The sequence below is a fragment of the Heloderma suspectum genome, chromosome 6 (genome assembly GCF_057233095.1).
Source record: "Heloderma suspectum isolate Gila_16-S chromosome 6, 16-S_ref, whole genome shotgun sequence".
NCBI classification, from domain to species: Eukaryota; Metazoa; Chordata; class Lepidosauria; order Squamata; family Helodermatidae; genus Heloderma; species Heloderma suspectum.
This window is the reverse complement of record NC_139463.1, coordinates 64,501,232-64,523,753: the sequence shown is the minus strand read 5'-3', so window position 1 is coordinate 64,523,753 and position 22,522 is coordinate 64,501,232. Positions and strand designations below refer to the sequence as shown.

The 22,522-nt window shown below is 43.6% G+C and overlaps 1 protein-coding gene across 1 annotated transcript; it reads left to right on the top strand.

The window, feature by feature from the left end:
- Window positions 1-4,940: 4,940 nt before the first annotated feature.
- LOC146341029 (keratin, type I cytoskeletal 12-like) lies at window positions 4,941-16,963 on the top strand. The gene is made up of 8 exons (XM_084804594.1): window positions 4,941-5,516; window positions 7,799-7,881; window positions 8,096-8,252; window positions 9,540-9,701; window positions 9,794-9,919; window positions 11,804-12,021; window positions 15,297-15,367; window positions 16,636-16,963. Exons 1-8 carry the CDS (start codon window positions 5,007-5,009, stop codon window positions 16,737-16,739), a joined length of 1,431 nt encoding a protein of 476 aa, XP_084660720.1. The 5' UTR covers window positions 4,941-5,006; the 3' UTR covers window positions 16,740-16,963.
- Window positions 16,964-22,522: the final 5,559 nt, after the last annotated feature.

The window sequence follows — 22,522 nt, the reverse complement described above, 5'->3', positions numbered from 1 at the left end:
CATTAATGTTTCCAAGTTAGTAACAGTTTCTACTCCTGCGGTTACTTAAAATTGCCTTGATTATTCTTATATAAAAGCATTTCCAAAGCAGATTTTGTCACTTGCAAATGACTTATTCTGCCATCCTGGGACAGAAAGCCCTCTTCCAATCCCTTTCTCCCCCAGAGACTGAAATCGGGTTACATGGATTGTGTACAGCTCTGATGAGTCCAAGAGACACAATACCTGGCAAGAATGTCAGAGAGAAACCCTAGGCTGTTTTCTCTCTAGCTCCATGCATTCGAGATTTCTTGGTGAAGAACCTAGTACTGCTAAGGCAGGCCACTGGGGCAGAACAACTTGGAGTTCTAGCTGAATCTGGCCTCAAGTCCAATGCCCCTGGTTATAGCCTTGCGCATTTATTGCGACCCTACCACTCAATCCTACGAGCTGCTGTGCTCATCCAATCACCCATCTGTAATCCCAATATACCTCAGTTTGGACTTCTGGGCTTCAAGAGAACCATAATGTCTAAGAACATGCCTGCATGACAAATGTATGCATGCAAGGGCTCTGTAGTGCAGACCAGTGATGGCTTGATGGCTATATGGTACCTCCAGTACCAGAGGCAGTGAGCCTACGTACACCAATTGCTGGGGAACATGGGCGAGAGGGTGCTGTTGCAGTCATGCCCTGCTTGTGGGTTCCTGGTCGACAGCTGGTTGGCCACTGTGTGAACAGAATGCTGGACTAGATGGATCCTTGCTCTGATCCAGCAGGGCTCTTAAGTTCATATGTTCTGATGTTTGACCTACATTGAACCTGCCCACTCCATGCTGTAACACCCATCTGCCTGATCTCGAGCCAGTGGAGGCTGGGGGCTCCGCTGTCAGTGGGTCTGTGAATCTACTCTGGGTTTCGGTTGCAACTCTAAAAGAGCTATCCAAGGTGCTGAAACCATTTGGGGGGGGCTGGGTTCAGCACCTTGGAGAGCCCCTTTAGAGTTCTGAGTGGGTTTGACTGCAATGCAGAGTGGATTCACAGCTCCGCTGACATCGGAGCCACCAGCCTCCACTGTCTCGAGCACACTGAAGCACGTGGCAACTGGGACCAGTGTAGTGTGACAATGACCCTTCGTGGCAGCTGAGGCAAGACACTACAGAGGCACAGTCCAGAGCCCCACTTCCACAGCCCCACTGCCCCCTTCCAGCACACCGATGTGGCTTCTCCATTCTTCAGTTTCACCCTCTCCAAGTGGACTTCCACATTTCCCAGCCCTAACCAACCCACGATCTCAGTCTGCAGACATCCCTCAAGGCTGATCACATAACCACGCTGAAAGTGGCCAGGTGCCTTTCTTTTTAGCCTTTTACTCGGTGGTGCAGCTTGGTAATTTTAGATCTTGGAGATGTTGTTCTTACAGGGGCGCTCGTTTAAACACTCATGCATATCACTTCAGTCCTAAAGCACACAACTAGCATTTCTCCCCACACACACACGCACCGCCGTCGTTCCATGATTTACAACTACGTCTACCTTCCTGATAAGTTAAAGCAACCCCTCCCCGCAAAAAACTTGTTTTCCACCCCTGATTTTAAAAAAAGAAATGCTCCGAGAATGTGCAATTCTGTACTTTAGACCCACTTATATCATAGCACCATTATGGCTACAGGAACAAAGATTTTACCATCAGAGCAGCACAAGCAAACACATTTATCTGGGAATAAGCACCAGTTTGTTGTAGGAAAGGTTAATATGTATTTAATGCAAAAATAATAAAATGAGCTCCTATACACGTCCAGCCAGCTGCCCGACTGTAAAATGTTTTTTAAAATCAAAAGAAAGGAAGCTTCCTGTGAGCTTTGCCATGGGTGTTGATGCAGGGCCTTTTTGCCACTGGCCCTATTATTTACCACTCTCTTGGGGATCATTTGGGGGAGCCCTGAGGTCCAACCTTGGCTGCACCATTGCTTGTATTCAGAAGTTAGGATAGTTGTAGAAAACGAGGTTACTGAAATTTGCAATGTACTATTAAAACATCAGTAAAATGTAGAACACCTATTAAATACAGCATTGCAAATTGTTACATCTCATTGAGACTGAAGCAGCTTAAGGTTGTCAGCTCAAAGCTTTACTGATGCAGAAGTAATAAAGTACACACTTATCGCTTTACAAACACATGGAGGTAAAACTATCAGTATCCAAGTCTCATCACCAGCATGTTTGTACCAAAAAAAACAAAACAAACCCACTCCTTCTCGATTACCAGCTGTGTTTCAACTTGCTTGTCTTCCACAGCAGCATAAAATGAGAAGTGTACACAGAATGAATCCAAGCAGAGGAAATCATCCACCTCCCAGGCGCACGAGAGTTCTTTTTTCACTCTGACAGAATAGTGCTTACGGCACAGCAGATGTCTGAAGCCCTCTTCAGAAGCCCAGATCACAGCGCAACATGCCGCAGCTCACCTGCACTCACGCCAAATGTTTCAAGCCACTGGTCCGCCACACACACAACGTTATTCGGGCTACAGGATGAGGAATGCTGTCGCCAGACATTTCTTCTGAACTGGCCCTTGGTCTCATCATGTGGCGGGGAGGAGGAATGGGTCACAGCAAGAGAGGTGGGGGACTCTTGGGGTCGCTACTTCCCCCTGCTGGGGTTGCCACTTGCTCTCCTGCAAGCAAGCAACAACGGCAGTGAAGGGGAAGGGGAGCAGTTATGGCCATCCGTTTGTCTCACCCAGGCTCTGAGCAGTGGTGCAGACTGGGTCACAAGAACACAGGACGCTGCTTTATATTGAGTCTGGTCCTTGGGCCATCTAGCCCAGCATTGTCAACACTGACTGGCAGCAATGGCTCCCTGGGGTTTCAGGCAGGGGTTTTTCCATCCCTGCCTGGAAAGGCTGGTGAGTGAACCAGGGTCCTCCTTCATGCAAAGCAGATGCTCCACCATTGAGCTGCAGTCCCTTCCCTGAAAGGTCCAGAAGGAAGGGTCCAGAAGGAAAGTAAGCAAGTAGCAACAACAAGGAACTGAGCCCACCGGAGAGGGGTTCTATGGACAGTTTCGTGTCCAAGGGCCCCCCCAAACCTGGAGCCGGAACTGGCCTCAGTGGTTGTCGGCCATGAAGAAGTACACAAAGCAACTGCATATAATCACAGGGAAGCCAAAGAACACATTTTTGAGCTGGGCAAAAGAAACCATAAACTGTTGTGGATGTTATCCATCCATTACACAGGCCTCTCACTGCTATGTAGACTACTATCAGCATCTGATGCGTAGCATCCACACTGGTGCACACTTCTAACCCATGTCTGACTTTGTACATCATTACTAATGACCCCAGGCACAGCTGACAATTCAGAACTGGGATTTGTTTTTCAGTCCTACAAAACATACGATCCTGGATCCTAAGAACTGGATTTTTCCCCCAGCCTGTGCAATAATGGATGGCTATTCTTGGCAAATGTTGTCCTGCAGTGTTTTAAAAGTGTATTACATCACTGTAGGGCCAATTTCCCTACTTGCTCTATTGCAAAAAGATCTGTGGATAGAAAACCAAGTGATCGGATATTACATGCATAATCCTTGCATGCACCTCTCTGGTTTTTTTTAAAAAAGGATTTTCCTTTTTTCTTGATTGCATTTTGCCATCTTTCTTCCCCTCTATTATACTTTGTGCAGCTGAAGTAGCATTTTCACAGTAAGAAAAAAAAAAGATTAATAGATAAGAAGGTGCCATTTTTCACTCTCAGCTTAACATATAAGAAATTGCCATTTTGCGTTTTAAAATTCAGCCAAAGGAAAAATGAGTACAAAAACTCTCCCATTTCCACATAAGTGTCTACAGACCCAAATAAATCACTGTATTGTTGATCAAAGGGACATTGAACCATCATGATTACTATTTGTCAATGCACAATAGCATATATTTTGCCAGATACTGTATTGTTGGGAAACATGAAAAAGAGAAAAACTGCATTAAGGCCAAGTTTTTGCAAAATGAGCACAGGACGAAGTTCATTTCAAGGTGTGTGAGTTTAAAGTGTACCAAAAAGGAGGAAGTGAACTTAATAATGGTGGTGGATTTGTAGAAAATGAGGACTGAACATTTTAAAACCAAAGCTATGAGCATGGAAAAGCAAAACAGGAGTAGTGGAAAGAGAAATACTTTGCTCTTTTATGGGAATTGCATTTGCAGAGGAATTTTCCTAAATTATTGGTAGTAAACTCTGGTGATCTATATGTGAAGTAACATGTTCTCTTCTGAATCACAGATTGAAGAGAAATCCTTGTGTCTGCTAATCCAAATTCCCACCTCTTCTCATCTCTTAGAACTTGCAACAACAGGCTGCACATCAGATTAAGAATGCAGATTTAACATCAAAGATTTTTAATAAATATCCAAGAAGGCTGCAATTAATAAATCAGGCAAATCACAATTTTGAGCCAAACTATGACAAGGTATTTGACATCTGTTTTTCTACTAGATGAAAAAAAAATCATTCCTGGTTTAAGAGTACAGTGTATGTGTTGTCCATACATGTCACTTGAAGCCTTGTTTGGCTTCCTTTTTCAGTTAGAAGGGTTATGCCCAGAGGCTTGACATGTTGAAGAGAATGCAATCTAACTGGAGTTAAAAGAAAGTGGAGGCACTGAGAGAAAAAGGAAAAGGGTTGCTCATCAAAAAGATAAAAAGAAAAGCAAAATACATTTGGCTCCCTTCCACCCAGTTCCATCCAGAACTTTGGCATAACAAATGACCCGAGGATACGTATTTCTGGAGCGCTGGATACATATTTCTGTAGAACGTGGTAACATCGGCTTTTAATTAGACAAAATAATTATCAAATCATGGATATTAAGACACTGACTTGGCAAAGGAATTCCTTTGGCTGTGATGGGGCGGAAACGATACACCCCATTAACTCTGTATATAAACATAAGAAGCCCACCAACTCGATGCACTCTTTCTTATCAGCTTGCCTTGCTAGGACGGGACAGGTCACCCTTCTTGCTCAGACACCATGGCTCTCTCAGTCCTCACATCTGGCTCTTCTCGACAGCTTTCCTCATACAGCGTTGGAGGTGGTGGTGGTGGAGGATCTGTCAGAGTATCTAATGTCGGAGGATTTAGTGGTGGTTCCAAATTTGCTGGAGGTTACAGTGGAGGGGGTTATGGTGGGGGTTATGGTGGAGGAAGCCTTGCTGGGGGCTACAGCATGGGCTTGGGTGCAGGCCTGAGTGGCGGCCTGGGTGGCAGCCTGGGTGGCACCTTTGGTGGGGGCTATGGCGGGGGCTATGGCGGGGGCTTTGTGGGGGGAGATACCAGTCTCCTCAGTGGTGGCGACGAGAAGCAAACCATGCAGAATCTCAATGACCGCCTTGCTAATTACTTGGGCAAGGTACATGATCTTGAGGAGGCCAATGCACAGCTGGAACTCAAAATCAAGGAATGGTATGCAAAGTTCAGCACTCCTGAGACTGGCCAAGACTACAGCAAATATTTTAACATCATCGAAGATCTTCGGAATAAAGTAAGTCATTTTGCAAAGTGTTCTCACTTGGGTCTGTGCACTCTGCCCATGTACGACGGGGTAGCAACAACTTTTCTACAATCCATAATTAAGTTATAATTTCTTCTGCTTTGCAATGTTGAATGGCCAGTTTGTAAATCTTTTGACATCCCTCAGGTGATCATTACCCTCAGAGGTAGAAGGAGTAACATTTTGGATTGCCTGAAGTATTCCATGCACAAACTGCCTCCACCCCTCATGCATTTGAAAGTTAACCTTGCCTTACTGAAAACCGTTGGGTCCGAAATCCCTTCTAGGGAAACCCTTGAAGTATAGCTACACTTCCCTGCTCTCACTCCCATTCCATAATTGAATTTGTGAAGCAATGAACTGTGAAGTAAGTGGTTATCACATGCCCTTGTTAAGTAGAGAGAGCAAACCTGAGTTTAAGATTTCAGCAACCACACTCCACTCCACATGTGAAGGTTAAATCATGCAAAATCATTCGGGCCAGCACAACAAGGTGAAGGCACAAACAGGAATGCTTGGCGATCTTTCACAGTTTGGGCAGACAGCTATCATTATTTTTCCTAATTGAAGCAGCTGTTTTTTCCACATATGAAGCTACGTATCATAGAGTCCAGGCAGCCACACTGTCTGCTCTGAGGGGCAGTGGTTCTCCAAGGTCTAAGGCCATTCCTACCTCACTAGTTGCTACCTGCGATCCTTTATACTGGATAAGACTGCAGAGACCGAACCTACAACTATGTAAAAGGCACGTGCTCTGTCATTGAGCTATGGCTCCTTGCAAGTGGAAGTAAATGTATTTTTATGTAGCAGAATTAGTGGCCCACATACGAACAAAAATCAGGCTGAGAATGGGTTGGGATATTTTCATTGGACTTGCAGGCTTAAATACAGTTGGTTATATTGTAAGAAGGGAAAGCAGAGAATGAAAGGGTTGCAGGAGGGATTGTGTAATTTAGATTGTGAGATTTTGAAACACAGAAGTATTTTTAATTGTTCCTTGAGTGCCATATTTGAGTGGAAAGGTGGAATAATGTGTTAAACTGGAGGCCTAATTCTGTCAGGTCTCAGCCAAAGTAGATTCTTTTGTTTACCAAGATGAAACGAAGCTGCTTGTGTAAAAAAGATGACAGTTTATTGATAGAAAATGGATGCAGAATAAATATGCAAAGAAAGCTCACACCTCTTTCCAGCTAATGAAGCTGTCATAGCTGGGTGTCTATCAGAGTCCCCATGATAGGCAGAAGCCATCCCTCGAGCCACAAATTTCTTGAAGCTGGCTGCACGCACATTGCCCCTTGAAGAGAGACTTGTGGCTCAAGGGATGGCCTCTGCCTATCATGGGGACTCTGACAGACACCCAGCTATGACTGCTTCATTAGCTGGAAAGAGGTGTGAGCTTTCTTTGCATATTTATTCTGCATCCATTTTCTATCAATAAACTGTCATCGTTTTTACACAAGCAGCTTCGTTTCATTTTGGTAATCAAAAGTGTCCACTTTGGCTGAGACTTGACAGAATCAGGCCTCCAAATCAATACAGATATAAATCAAGTTAATTAATTAATATACAAGTATAGCCAGTCCTGAGCCCTTGGAATAAAGAAATACAATAATTAACCACAGGGAAGATCACCTTTCACAACAACTGCCTCTGAGAGAATATTTTTTTAGAAATGGTAGTATGCAACATAGTCAAACCTTTCTTAAGGCGCAATCCTATGCCTGGCCAGACAGAAAAAAGTCCTACAACTCCATGGCAGGCTGAGGAATGCTAAGAATTGTAGGACTTTTTTTTCTGTCTAAACATGCATAGGATTACGCCTTAAAAGTCTTCTGCTTTCTTTACACCTTTGGGATAAACTCATCTTAGATATTAACATAGACACTGCTTCTTCCCCCTGTCTACAGCAGTTTTGAACGTATAGACCCTGGCTACATTCAAGCTTCTTCTCCTAGAATCTCACCCTGGGGGCTATTTATACTTTCATTGTAATGGATTCTCTGCAGATATCCATCTCCACTGGACCTGCCCCATCATTAAAAATCCAGGGTAAACGAAATATCCTCTGGGCACATTTAAGTATATTAAATAAACACTGTGAAGTCAGTTTCCTGATGTCCATCCTCTCCCTTCACTTCCCAATGTTCCTTTCTGAAAACAGCTTTACAAGATTTTTCAGTGTGATTCTACTATATTACTTTACATACCAGGACGTAGGGATGATGGCTATGATTTGAAAGGACTGCATCCATCTTTTATATGTTTGCTTATAGATACTTAAACAAACTATTGAAAATGCTGGGATCGTTTTGCAAATTGACAATGCTCGACTAGCTGCTGACGATTTCAGACTTAAGTAAGTACCAAATTCCTGGGAAGAGAAAGGAAATAAGAGATCCCCACCCCACCCCGCGCGCGCACACCTCCCTTTTTCCAGCTTTTGAGTGCTGGCAGAAAGCAAAAAGCCACCATTTGCTAAACTGTTCAATGCCCTTAATTATAAATCCATCTGATTTCTTTTACAGTCAATATATTCTGTACGCGTCATTCTTAATATATTAACTTTAAAGGTATGAAAATGAACTGTTACTACATCAGAATGTGGAGGCTGACATCAATGGCCTACGGAGAGTCTTGGATGAGTTAACCATGACTAGGTCTGACCTAGAGTTGCAGATCGAAAGCCTGAATGAGGAGCTTGCTTACCTCAAGAAGAACCATGAGGAGGTAAGAGAACTGTTTTCCTAAAACTTCTGTGTCACATCTTAGTGAGGAGGAGGTATGCGTTCTAATTTTGGCAGTGGTGCAATTCAGTACTTTTAGACTCTGGATTTTAAGCAGCAATGTGCAGAGGAGGCGGATGGCTCCGATGTCAGTGGGGCGGTGAATCTGCTCCGGGTTTCAGTCAGAACCAGTCAGAACTCTAAAGGAGCTCTCCAAGTAGCTCCTTTAGAGTTCTGATTGGTTCAGACTGAAACCCGGAGCGGATTCATCGCCCCACTGACATTGGATCCACCAGCCTCTACTCTGGCAATTTGTAGTACCTTGCTTACTTCAAAATAAGGCATACTCTAGCAGCAAAAAGGCATTGTGCAGATACTTTCTCTTCTTAAAATATTTTTGGGGTAAGAAAAAAAAAGCAGAATAAGGGCTGGGAAAACACGGGAGGGTTACAAATGGAAGACAATGGCAGCTGGACTGGACCCCTCATAAATGTCTGTGACTGAGGCTGGGTGCTTGCAGCAGGTAGCCTCATGTGGAAGCACTTTCATCCTCATTCTTTTCCCCCCTTTTAAAGGCAATGAAAATTTAATCTCAGGTGTGTCTGCCATCTGGCGGTCAGATGAGAGCACAGTGAAACAGATTTTAAACTGCTCTGTCATCCCTTATATAGACAAGTTACACTTCTGGGTGTATTTAGGTGGTCTTGAGTTTGCCACTCTGGGAGAAAGTATGCATGCATTCTGCTCAAGTGTCCTTCATATATCCTATTTTTGCTTCTTCTTTTTAATTTCCCCCCACAAAACTGTCCTGCCTTTATTTTATCACAATCCCCAAACTCCCACATCACTCAGAGAGAAGACAGGTTTTCTGACAAATGCAACGACATCCCCATATGTATTTGTGTGTGTATTCATTTGTGCATTATGTTTTCTATGTATGTCAACATGTCACAACAGCAAGAACTCCGTGATGTGCTTGCAAATCAATCTTCAAATCCAAGAAAATATTAAGCAGTAATTTTATAACAGGGGTGAGCAAGCTGTAGTTCAGGGAACGCGTGCATCGTCCAGGTTAAAGCAGTTGTGTAACACTGTACTTACGGTTCCTAGGTTGCTTTTGAAAATAAATAAATGAAAAATAGAATGGCAAAACCTATGCACAGCTCTCATTCATCTCAATAGAACTTGCACATGACATCTCCCCTATTCTCTTTGTTGTGGGTTGCTGTAACTAAATGGCCTGGTTCATTTGGTGTGCTGTTAAAAATCCATCGGGCCGCTCCTCCTGTAGGAACTAAGGAGCTTCCGAGGGGTGTCTATTGGAGACGTCAGTGTTGAAATGGATGCCGCTCCAGGAGTTGACCTGACCAAACTTCTGAATGAGATGAGATCCCAGTATGAAGAACTTGCTGACAAGAATAGGAGAGAGGCAGAAGAACAGTTCAACAAACAGGCAAGAATGCTACCAATGCCACAAACCCTGGGAAACGTTCTGATCACCTAGCCCACACTAAACTCTCCTCCTCTTTCGTTGTTTTGTCTCAGGTTGGAGTTTTGAGGCAAGAGATCTCGGCCAACGTGGATCAGCTGAGCTCAAGCAAGAGTGAATTGATTGAACTGAGGCATACTCTGCAGAACCTGGAACTGGAGCTTCAGGCCCAACTTGCCATGGTAGGTGTAGCGTCACACCACCTTGACTTCTTCCATTTGGCAGCGCTAGGTCTGTGAGAATCAGAGTGTTTTGAAAGATCTCTCACTTAATTATTTGGAAAGGGGAGAGGATTCCTATGACCAATTTGATTGTGGCCAAGCCACCATTTGGCCCAGGAGCTCATTTTGCCCTCCAGCACATATTGAGATGGCAATTCAGCACTCCTGGTTCAATCCACCTTTGGAGCCATCTTGAAGTAGCGATGAACCATCACTCGGAGCAGCCAACCCGGGGCTCTCCGGTTGTGTTGGATGACAACCCCCACAATCTTCAGCCCACCTGGCCTTTGGCCATGGGAGTTGTGGGCCAGCACACCTGGAGGGGACCAGGTTGGGGAAGGATGACTTGGAGCACTCAAAAGAGGCTCAAGTGTCATTCATAGTAACCATCATATAAATGAAGTTGCAGTCAGAGCCAAAGAGAAGGGGTTGGAAGACGAAACCGAAATGTTAAAAGATGGGGGGCTGGGAGAAGCAGGGAGGAAAAAAGCAATGCAAACTTGAAAAAGAGTTGCAAGGCAAACTGCAACTGTATTTCTAAATCTGCATCTGCCAGATGGAACTTCCCAGCATTAGCTACTCTTTTAACTATACATTTGGGTTCAATCACTTTTACATGGGGTTGATTCTTGCCTTTTGCATCACCACGAAGATGACTGATCTGTGCCATGTAGTCAAAGTTGTCCTGTGTCTTAGGTAATCTATATTTACCCCACCGAAAGACACTTTGGGGTGAGTTAGGAGATAAAGATGGTGAGTTATCTTCAACAGACTCTGACCAGACTATCGGCGGGAAGCTCTGCTTTCGCTGGCTAATGCATTTTCACCGTTAACTGATTGAGCAGCTGACTCTGAGATCTTATGGGCTATTGAGAAACTTTCAGCAGATATTTGGACTGCATTGTCCCCCTGGGTAAAATCCTCACAGGGGCCATGCGAAAATTTAGCTGGTGATAAAGGTGATTCTGGGGGTATTAATGATTTCTTTAAAATGCAGTGCAAGCATCTTAATAGGTGTCTTTGGCTAATTCAATGACACCCTTTATGCAATTAGCAACAGTACGAGTGGTTTTAAAAAAAATTAATAAACACAGGGAAGCTGATATGGATTCAGATCCTAGTTGGGGAGGGAGGAGGGGTTTAACCCTTTGCTCCTCACTGTGGTCCCAATCCAGATCGGACTGCTGCACTTGCAATTTGCTTTCTAAGGAAAGCCTTCCATCACCACATCAGGGAGGTTTCCTTCCACTGAAAATAGCAGGTGCTGGGTCACCAATCCAGATTGGGACCGCCGCATCGAACAGCAAAGGGTTAAAGACCCCTCCGCCACACTCGGTATTTAAAGTTAGAAAAACATTTGTATAGTTGCTAATTTATATTAATGGTGTCATGTTTAGCTTGACCCTTAAGTTTAGTTTACACCATTTTTTTCCCAGGGAACTCCACCTAAAGATCCCCTCCCCCCCCAAAAAAAGCCCCACCCATAATTTTGGTTGTGTATGTGCAGAGATGGGTGGGTTATTTAGGCTGCAATCACTGCACTCGCTAACTTGGGAGTAAACCCCATTGAACTTAACAGGATTTATGTCTGAGTAAACATGCAAAGGATTGTGGCATTATTCTTAGAAATGGGCTTCTAGAAGGTGAACGAGATACACAAGCACAAAGGCGGCACTGTTTATTTTCAACAGGATTTGAATGCCTCGTTCCGAAGTAAGAGTTCTCATTGTGATATTTAAAATAGTTTCCCTTCCTGAAGCTTCTCCAGTAACTTTATACTCACTAAATGGTGCTATGCTTTTTTTCCTTTTTCCTCCCCGCACCCCTGGCTCCATCTCCTATCAGAAACAATCTCTTGAAAACACTTTGGCAGAAACCGAACAAAATTACTGCGATCAGCTTGCCCAAATTCAAGGTCAGATCAGTAGCGTTGAGGAACAGCTGATGCAGCTCCGCTCTGACATGGAGACCCAGAATGCAGAATACCAGCAGCTTTTGGGCATCAAGACACGTCTGGAGCAAGAGATTGAGACCTACCGCCGCCTACTGGATGGAGAAGGAGGGTAAGGAAGACACATCACATGCATGTGAAGAAACCACATCCTCACATCAGAAACAAGGACAGGCAGCCTTGTAGCGTGGCGCCTTCAAGACGAACAAATGTATTTGTCATAATACACTTGCCAGTTTTTAAGGCGTTGCGAGATTCCTTCTTGTTTTTGCCGAAAAAGAGATTGACACACTTACCCCTCCAGAAGATTCCTCCAGAGTCATAAGATGGGATCCAGACTTAATCATACTCAGAGTGGACCCATTGAAATAAATAGGGCTTAAGCTAGTAATGACTAACTTAAGTCTCATTGATTTCAATGGGTTTATTCTAAGTATAACTAAAGGCGCAATCCTATGCATGTGTTTAGACAGAAAAAAGTCCTACAATTCCCAGCATTCCCCAGCCAGCTATAGCACTATATCTGCTTTCAGTTCCATCGCAGAATTGAGATCCGGGCATGCACAAAGAGCGTTTCCTTTCCTGCTTTTCTGCTACATAATTTCTAAGTAGCACTGTGGTATCGTGGAACAGCGCAAATACACACAAGGAAATAGCACGTCCTTTCACTTTCGCGGTCAAATGCTACATTTTCCCTGCTCTAAAAAACTCCATGAAAGTGCTGGTTAGACACAGAAGTGAAACTGGAGGGTCACAACATAGTCTAAAGAACCCATACACAACCATGAGCAGGGAATGATGAGCTCACGATAAATGTCTCGTGTAGAAATGCTCAAGGTGTCTTCATTATTCCGTTAGTCAGCTATGACACAGAGCAATGCTACGTTTCTGTTCCTATTTAACAAGAAAGCCATTGTGCTGGGGTAACATGCCAGGGCAACACCATTTGTGGCCAGTTCTGTGGTATGTCTTCCATGCTACAACCCCCAAGGTAATGCAAACAAGGGTGTGGCAAGGGCATGACAGAAACGGAGGAAACTAAATCACCAGTGTGGCCATAAACACAGAACAGTCTAGGACAGGATACAATTCAAATGTTTTTGTTCCCCTAATCTAAAGGATTAGGATACAGAGATACATTTTTGAAAGGGAGACTCAAACCTTACTTTTTAAGGCAGGTATGAGAGTCAAAGGAAAGGACCTTCTCCGTGGCAGTACCCAGATAGTGGAAGTTCCTACACCCCAAAATCTACTTGGCCTTGGCCTTATTTCTTATGGTGTTCCACCACCAAGTTAAGACGGATTTGGTTAGGCAAGACTTTGGCATGCCTTCTGTTTGATGTTTCTAAGCTCCTAGTTGTACTGGGTTTTAGTTTGATGTGTTTTTGATCTTTTAGGGTGCAATCCTATGGGGATAGTCGGCCACCTCCGAACTCAACCATCCAATGCAGGGTGGGCAGAACGCGGAGGGAATCTTTTCCTGCGCGCTCTGGCCGCCCTGCATTTGCAGCTAGATGGCCAGTTTTGGCTGTCTAACTGGGGCACCTTGGAGCAGATGGGGGGAGGCTGGACAAGTGCATAGGAAGCATCATAACGGCACTTCTGTGGTCCCCGCCCCTAGGAACACCCCCTTTTTGGCCGCTCCACCCTGCTCTTCTGAGCACGGAACTGGGGACAAACTGCAGCTCCTACAAGACAGCAGGGGAGGGGGCGGGGAGTCGGATTTCTGGGAACCGAGGTCAGTTCCCATAAAGTGAGCTCCAAGCTCGGTCCCCATAAACCAAAAAATCCTATGGCTGTCTAGACGCTGTCTAGAAGCCAGAGTATTGTGCCCTTAATGTATGGTTATTCTTAGCATATCTTTCTATATATTTGTTTATATGTATTGGATTGGATCCAGACTAAGGCTACAATCCTATACACAGTTACCTGCGAGTAAGTCCTAGTGTACTCATTAAATTTCATTTCATTTATTTCATTTCAATTCCACTACATTTCATTTATTTCTATTCTACCCAATAGCCAAAGCTCTCTGGTTGGTTCACAAAATTACAAAACATAATAAATAAAAATTTTAACATTACAAAATTTAAAAACAATTTAAAAGAGCTGAACACAATTTCAATGAGATACCAGGATCTGATAAAACAACTGACAGTAAAATCTCATCATATGCTGTCAAATGTCTGGGAGTAGAGGACAGTCTTACTTTGGCGTCGAAAAGATGGCAAAGTTGGTGCTAAGTGGACCTCAGTGGGGAGATCATTCCCAGTCAGGGGGCTACCACTGATAGGGCCCTCTCCCTTGTTGCCACTCTTTGAGCCTCCCTCAGGGGAGGCTCTTAGAGGAGGGCCACAGATGTTGACCATAGTGTACATGTAGGCTCATAACGGGAGAGGTCCTCCATCAGGTATTGTGGTCCTGTGCTGAATAAGACTTTATACATCTTACTTCTGAGTAGACATGTATATGAATGCATTGCAGGTTAGCCACACTTAGGTCCTGTTGAAATCAATGGGATTTCAGTTAATCATGGCCAGCTTCTCACATTGATTTCAATGGAATGTAAGTGTGATGAACTTTGTCTGGATCCAACCCACTGTGAGCCATCTTGAGTGCTCTCTTAAGAATGGAAAGGCAGGATATAAATCTTGTAAGTAAGTAAATAAATACATATTTACCCCCTCAAACCTACTAAAATGGTAAGGGGCAAATTAAAGTTGTACAGATCTCCCCCACAGTCAGATCTGTCTCAAAACAAATTCTGGGGCTCCTTAGATCTGACCATGTGGCAAGATACACAGGGCATTGATTTGCATGATATGACATCCATTGAATTCAATGGGACACGTCCCATAATTTCAGATGGGATTGGATTGCACTCTGCATTTAGGAAGTATGCAGAAGTGAGGGTGATTCTAAATATCTGCACATGTAACATCAGTAGTTAGATCTACATTAGCCAAAATCTCTACACAGAGTTTGGGAGAACCGGTTTTGGAAAACTATTACAGCGGAGGGGAGGGGTGATCTGGATCGTATGTGGTAGCCCACCTCCCAACCTCTGTGTATTGATTGGAAGGTCTACACAGAGCTGATATACATAGTTTCTTGGGGGCAGGGGCAGTGAATCCCAATTCTCCCTCTGTGTACCAACTCTTCCTAAATTTAGAACACCAGCATAGGGTTGATGTTCTAGTAAATTAATGATCCTCATTAATCAACTTTGAAACAAGAGCAAGTTTGAGCTGATTATCAACAGTTACCATCAATACTTGATCATAACAATTCTGTTATCTTTCCTCACTGCTCACTGAAAACCCAACCATAGCATACCACAATGTATTACAAAAAAAAAAAAAAACACCCAATGTGTCTTTTTTACAGTGGCTTTGGGTCTGGATATACTTATGGATCTACAAGCTATAGCTCTATGGGTTCAGGAAGTGCTGTCAAAGGTAATTATACACACGCACACACTTAGAAATGCACGACCAAAGTTTTGTCCCCTCTGTTTCCACCTCTCCGTCCCCTTGCTTCCAAAACTGCCTGCCCCTTACCTCCATACCAATGGCAGATTGCCTCTCCTGGACCTCGTGAAACATTTTTTCCAATGTCCCCTTTCTTCTTGTGCACAAAGCCCTGGTCAGGATCTTCCCTCTTGTGGCGAATCTCTATGCAGGTACATCAGTATGTGTAGAGTTCCTTCACACAATGGCCAAATGCACGACCAGAGCGGAGGGCCCATGACTGCTGGGTGTCCTGGGGGCAGGGGCATGGCTGCAGGCATGGCCTTGCTCACTCCGACAACACATAAACGGTGTTTATAGTAACACCCCTCTTGACCCTGTGCACAGAGCCCAAGCCGTACAGAACTAGAGTCCCTGAGATTCCCTGGAGAGAGGGAACGCCTATTAAACTCCTCTGTATTATGGAGATGCCTTGTGCGTCCCCCATGAAACCTTACTTCAGGACTCATGCTTCTCAGCTCACTATATATGTACTATTATACCTGTATCTATGTACTACACCTGTATAGTACTATACTGTGTAATATAACTGTACTAGTTAAAATTCACTGGAGGAATACAGTCTCTGCATACTTTAAATTGTCTAGTGTTTTTTTTAAGTGACTTAACATGTAAACATTTTAGCCAGTCATCTTCAGCATTGCACTAATGCAGGGCCAAAACATATTTTCTTTTTATTAGCGCCCGTCTAAACAAAATGGCAGCGGGCCGAAACTCAGATCCTGCCAATTCGCTATAACCGAGCAGCGGGAGAGAGAGATTTAAAATGCAGCATGCGTTGGGAGGGAGCGGGAGAGGAACACATCCCCCACCCATAATTTTCACCAGCTGTTTTTCTCCCTGCAGGAGTTACTTCCACTCACAGAACCCCCCTAGGAGAAAAACAGCGATGGAGGAGCAATTTTGGGAAGAGAAGCTTGGAGGGGGGGAAAGGTCAACTCCTTGCCCTCACGATGCACTTTAAATAGCTCCCACCCACTTTCATTATAGGGAATTGGCAATGACCTAATTATCACGTAGATCTGCTACCATCACACCTTGTCAGGCCCATACGTTTCCATCTTGTGTATTTAATAACAGTCTGCTTCTATTTAAAAAAAACACCTAGAGTATAATTTGCAGTAATGGAAGACATGGCAAAGATCTGTTTTGAACATGTTTTGACTGTATTTCCACTTTGCTTTTTTAATTTCCAGAATCAACAAAAACCAGAATGGTTAAGACAATTGTAGAAGAAATGGTTGACGGCAGAGTTGTTTCCTCGCAGGTCAAATCAGTTGAAGAGAAGCCGACTAAATAAACACCAGGAAACTGCAAAGAATCTCCTTTTTTAGTACATGCAGAGAAGCACATAAAAACACCTTCAAGAGCCTGGAAATTATTTCTTTTTTAAAAGCATTTTTTTCTAGACATTCCTCACTTCTATCCACTTTTTTTAAGCAAACCCCAAAAGTGCATTCTGAAATTCTGACTTCTTTTAGCTGTAATAGTTCAATAAACCTTTTTACTATTTGCATACAACAGATATTTAGTTGCACTCAGTTCCAATATTCGCCCACTGAAGTCACCCATAGCAAAATGAAGCACAACATTTTAACAGTGTGGGTTCATTTAAGCTAAATGAGCATTGTATGTATGTATGTATTTCTATTCCGCTCAATAGCCAAAGCTCTCTGGGCAGTTCACAAAAATTAAAACCACAAAGTGCAGCGTAAAACAATATAAAATATGAAAGCTTAAAACTGCAATATGATAACAGTACAACCAGAATAAAACCTACCAGCAATGCAGAGATTTAAAATACAGATTTAAAATACCAGAGCTAAAAGACTAGGAACCTAAAATGCTAAAATACTGGGAGAATAAGAAGGTCTTCACCTGGCACTGGAAGGAGTACAATGTTAAATGTAAGCAAATGTAAAGTGATGTATGTTGGGGCAAAAATCCCAACTTCAAATATAACCTGATCAGAGAAGAGATCTTGGGGTTGTGGTGGACAGCTCAATGAAGATGTCAACCCAGTGAGCAGATGCTGTAAAAAAAAAAAAAGGCAAACTCCTTGTTAGGCATAATTAGAAAAGGAATTGAGAATAAAACTGCCAATATCATACTGCCCCTACACAAACCTATGGTGAGACCACACCTGGAATACTGTGTACTGTTCTGGTCACACCTAAAAAAAGATATTATGGAGCTGGAAAAAGTGCAGAAAAGGGCAACTAAAATGATCAAGGGACTGGAGTATCTCCCCTATGAGAGAAAGTTACAACAGATGGGATTGTTTAGCTGGGAAAAAAGGAGGGTAAGGGGAGACATGATAGAGGTCTACAAAATTATGCATGGTGTAGAGAATGTGGAGAGGGAGACATTTTTCTCCCACTCTCAAAATACTAGAACCTGGGGTCATCCTATGAAGCTGATTGGTGGGAGATTCAGCACAGATAAAAGGACGGACTTCTTCATATAGCGCATAGTTTAACTATGGAACCTGCTACCACAGGATGTAGTGATGGCCACCAATTTGGATGGCTTTAAAGGGGGATGGACAAATTCCTGGAGAAGGCTATCGATGGCTACTAGTCCTGATGTCTATGTGCTACCTCCAGTATCAGAGGCAGTGAGTCTATGTACACCAGTTGCTGGGGAACATGGGAGGGAGGGTGCTGTTGTGCTCATGCCCTGTGGGTTCCTGGTCAACAGCTGGTTGGCCACTGTGTGAACAGAATGCTGGACTAGATGGACCCTTGGTCTGATCCAGCAGGGCTCTTCTGATGTTCTTACGATCTGTTGGGATTCAATGCAGGTACTGTTGAACAGTGAGCAGATACCCTCACTGGTAGCAGCATACCTATGACACTGTTTGTGCAATCACATATGCCATGTGGTCAATTTGTGGTCCCATTCTTGACTGATTTAGTCTGGTTTAGTAAAACACAGAAGCAGGCAGCTAGAACATTCTGCAACAAGATCAAACCATGGCAAAGAGGTCCCCCTATACTTAGGCATGCATACTTTCCAAACCACGAAACAACTTTAACATGGTGCTCAGCAGATATGATTGCCACTTGTATACCATGTGATCACTGCAAAGTGTGAAGAGGAGAGACATCTCTGAAAATACACAGGGACATGCAGTACACATGATGTGTTAGGGAGCTACAACAAATGCTTCACACTGTATGGTGTTCACACTATGACAAATCTCATCTGCCATATCACATGTGAATTAACCATGCCTGGGAGTAATGTATCATATACATTTAGGCTGCAATCCTATACAGACCTATCTGGGAGTAAGTATCATTGAGTTTAATGGGGTTTACATCTGAGTAGACATGTACAGGATTGCACTGGTCCATATCTTCGTCATAAGTAATCACTGAAGCAGCTATTCTATTACCAGTAAAAATGCTGGGCTTCCAGCAGCAACCATCATAGCACAAGTCACACAACTTTAGCATGGCATGATGAAAACAGAAATCAAGTGCCCAAGAGATACATTCCCAAAAGGGCCCAATAAAGGCATTTCTGGAGCATGTTTTTGTGGCATGCAGAAACAGCAAACACAGACCAAGACCACAACTTGCTTAGCACCATAGGAAATATATGATGAACAAAACTAGCATGTATCTGTCCATGCGGCACAGTTAATATGTGTTTATTGGCTCCAGTCGAGAGGGGGAGCAAAAGACTCATTAATTCTCATTAACATCTATCTTTTGAGTGTGTCTAGGGATGGATGGACTGTGAAAAATTCGCTCCGTCTGAGTTTCACAGATTGTCAGGTTCCTTTTGTTCCATCGTCCGCTCACAGACATACGCAACTATTTTCTTTTTCATCAAGCGGAAAAATACACAAATAATTATATAGGTATTTACATAATTTGCCTTAGTACACAACATTTAGCATATTGTCCTCCATTCCATTCAATGTTTCCTCAGCAGAAACTTATTTTTCTATGGGTTTATATGCGGAAATTTCAGGAAAGTAAAAAAAAATCATCCAAAAGCCGGCGGCCTAAGGGAGGCACTCTGCAGCGGATTCCACAAGTCGGATTCTTAGAAATCTGAGCTCATTTTAGTCTGTCTCGAATCTCTCCAGCACCCCTAAGTGCTGGAGAAATTTTCAAGGACATTTTCAAGGACAAGTCAAGTGCCAATAAGTTGCATTTATAGAGTATACTTAATATGAAATAGTTGCTGTCAAGAACACAGAAAAACTTGATATGTCCTTTGGAAACTAAACTCAGTGTGCAGTCCTACTAGTGATGGCGGAGAAATCCGCCACAGACTCCAGTGAGTCCCTGGGGGGCCATGGTGGAATGGACTACCCCCACCACCACCCCCGAAATCCCCCCGGAACTAGGGATGGCAGAGAATTCCAACACGGATCTCGGGGAGGCCGAATGCCAGTGCATTCAGCCCCTCCAAATATGTGGCGGAACGGCCTGCCACCCCCCGCCCCCCCCCGCGGATCCCCCCGGGACGAGACTTACCTGGGGCGGATCTTCCAGGCAGCGGCGGCTCCGCTGGCAGCTCCGGCGGCGGCGGCTGGTCTTCCGACCGGCTGCTGCCTGCCATTTGCAGGTTTTTTGTGTTTTTTTTTACACCCATGTGATAAGCTATGTAAGTTTTTACGTAGCCTAAAACGTCTGGGTAAAAAAAAAAAAAAAAAAGGTGTACGCAAATGGCAGCGGCTACGGCCGCCGCCATTAGCGTTCCTTATTTTGGGCCGTCTTAGTCTACTTAAATAATTACGTAGACTAAGACGGCGAAAATAAGGGGAACGCAAATAGCATCCACTACGTAGGACTTAGGGGTTTCGTACACCCCTAAGTCCTACAAATTATAAGACTGGAAAAATGATGAACCTGAGTCTTTTTTGTAGGACTTAGGGGTTTCGTACACCCCTAAGTCCTACAAATTATAAGACTGGAAAAATGATGAACCTAAGTCTTTTTTGTTATCCTGTTTTCAAGCTGTTCTCTACACCCACAAGAACTAGAAGCTTAATTTTTTAAACACACACACACTCACACACAAATAAAAGCAGAAATTTCTCATGATTCCCACAAATGTGCACGCAGTACAAAAGTACTTTGGAGGTCCATACATTAGGTAGTAGTGTAGTCTACCTAACAATAGGCATGGTCAGGCCAACATTCATAGCAATATGTTGAGCCATGAATTCTCAAGTGTTGTGCAATCAAGCAAGGAGACAAGAAAGTGGAACATGCGTGTGCCATCTGAGTTACCAGGTCGGGACAGGTGATCATTTCACTACACATCCTTCTATATATCTGTACTGAATAAATGGTAAAACACACAGGCTGGACTACAACTCCCATCATGCCTGACCACTGTCTGGGTCTGATGGGAACTGATGAGTCCGACATCTGGATAGGTTCCCCACCCCTGGTATAAACTTAGCACATTCTAGTTTTGTAGATTGCAGCCCTGCTTGTGAGGCTCCAACTACACGACAGCAACAGACCCGTTGATTTTAAACCCAGGTCTGGTGCAATCAGGTACATAAGATGGGTGTTGTGGTCCATTAATCTTTTGACCCCCACTGCAGTTCTGGTCCTGATTACATTGCCCCCACACATCGGCTATTTGCATGGGGAATACAGCTCCAATAAAGCTTTTTCTCCATGCAGATAAGAACATAAGAAGAGCCCTGCTGAATTAGATTAAGACCTACTTAGTCCAGCATTCTGTTCACACAGAGCTTTCCTACATGAGGCATATATTGTGCATTTGTGATTCCTTACTCACAGTTGCTTACAGGTTCTTTAGACGACATCGTGATCCTCCAGTTTCACATCTGTTTTTTCAGAGCATTTTCCTGGGTTTTTTAAGAGTTGAGGAAACACGGTATTATTTCTGAAAGTGAAAGAAAAAGTATTTTCCTACTTGTGTTTTTGTGCTATTCTGCTATAGCACAGCGCCACCTAGAGGTTATGTAGCAGAAAACCAGGACAGGAAAAGCTCTTTGTGTATATCTCGGATCTCAGTTCTGTGACGAAACTGAAAGTAAATACAGAGTAAAATCCAACATAAATCCTACTTAGAGTAGACCCATGGAAATGAATGGAGCTTAAGTTAGTCATGACTAAAAGTGTTTAAGAGCATTGTGTAGAAAAGCTCATAGTGGACAACCACCTGCCTACTGCCATAGCAGGTATACCCCCCCCATTTGGTTCACAACTTCAGTGGGGGGGGCAAAAGGTTGAAGCCCCCTACCCACATGCTACAGTCCCAATCCAGTTTGGCCCAAAGGAAGGAAGGAAGGAAGGAAGGAAGGAAGGAAGGCAGGCAAAACTCCATATATGAGTCCTCTCCTATGCCCACAATTTAAAAAAAAATTGCCATTAAGAATAAACCAAGCAAACTGAACACATTTCTGGAAAATTTGCGAATGTTGTCTTTGCGTAATTTATTGCGATCACCTCATTCAAGTTACCTGGGTGCCATATTATAAGCACAATTTGTCATGTTACGGATGCTAAGAAAATGTTTGTAGTTTCACTACAACGTCGGCTTTCACATGCCAATACCGCTCCCTAGTGAACCTACAGAGATGCTGTTGCTAAAACTGTCCCCCCTCCCTCGCTCTAGGCTTTTTCTCACAGTGCCGGCAACCACTTTAGAGAGTTCGGCACTGGCTAGATGCCCGCGTTCAGTTTAATCTCTGGTGAAAAAGTATTGTACCATCAACAATTGAGTCAGAACATGGCTCTTATCATACAACTTAGCAATAAAGTTAGCAACCAACCACCTTTGATGGCTGCTGATTTTTTAAAAAAGAAAAGAAACTCATCACAGTATGAAAGCACTGAATTCATCCAGAGAAGATAGCAGTCTTAAAATACCAACAGGATGCAATCAAAAGTCAAATTAACACATTTAGAGCTGTGTGCTTGCAACTGTCCCCCCTTTTCTTTCACAAAAAGCGCCCCCCCCCCCCCCGGATGGGGACTGTGATGCAAGGAGAGAAACATCAACCCCTTCCTCCCTGTACCATTTTCCTACCCCAAATCACCCAGGGTTGCTATTTGCCCCTGAAGGTGCTAGCCTATT

Coding starts and splice junctions, on each gene's coding strand:
- LOC146341029 (XM_084804594.1), top strand. CDS start 5,007: ATGGCTCTCTCAGTCCTCACATCTGGCTCTTCTCGACAGCTTTCCTCA. Junction 12,022..15,296: donor CTACTGGATGGAGAAGGAGG/GTAAGGAAGACA, acceptor TCTTTTTTACAG/TGGCTTTGGGTCTGGATATA. Junction 15,368..16,635: donor TTCAGGAAGTGCTGTCAAAG/GTAATTATACAC, acceptor TTTAATTTCCAG/AATCAACAAAAACCAGAATG.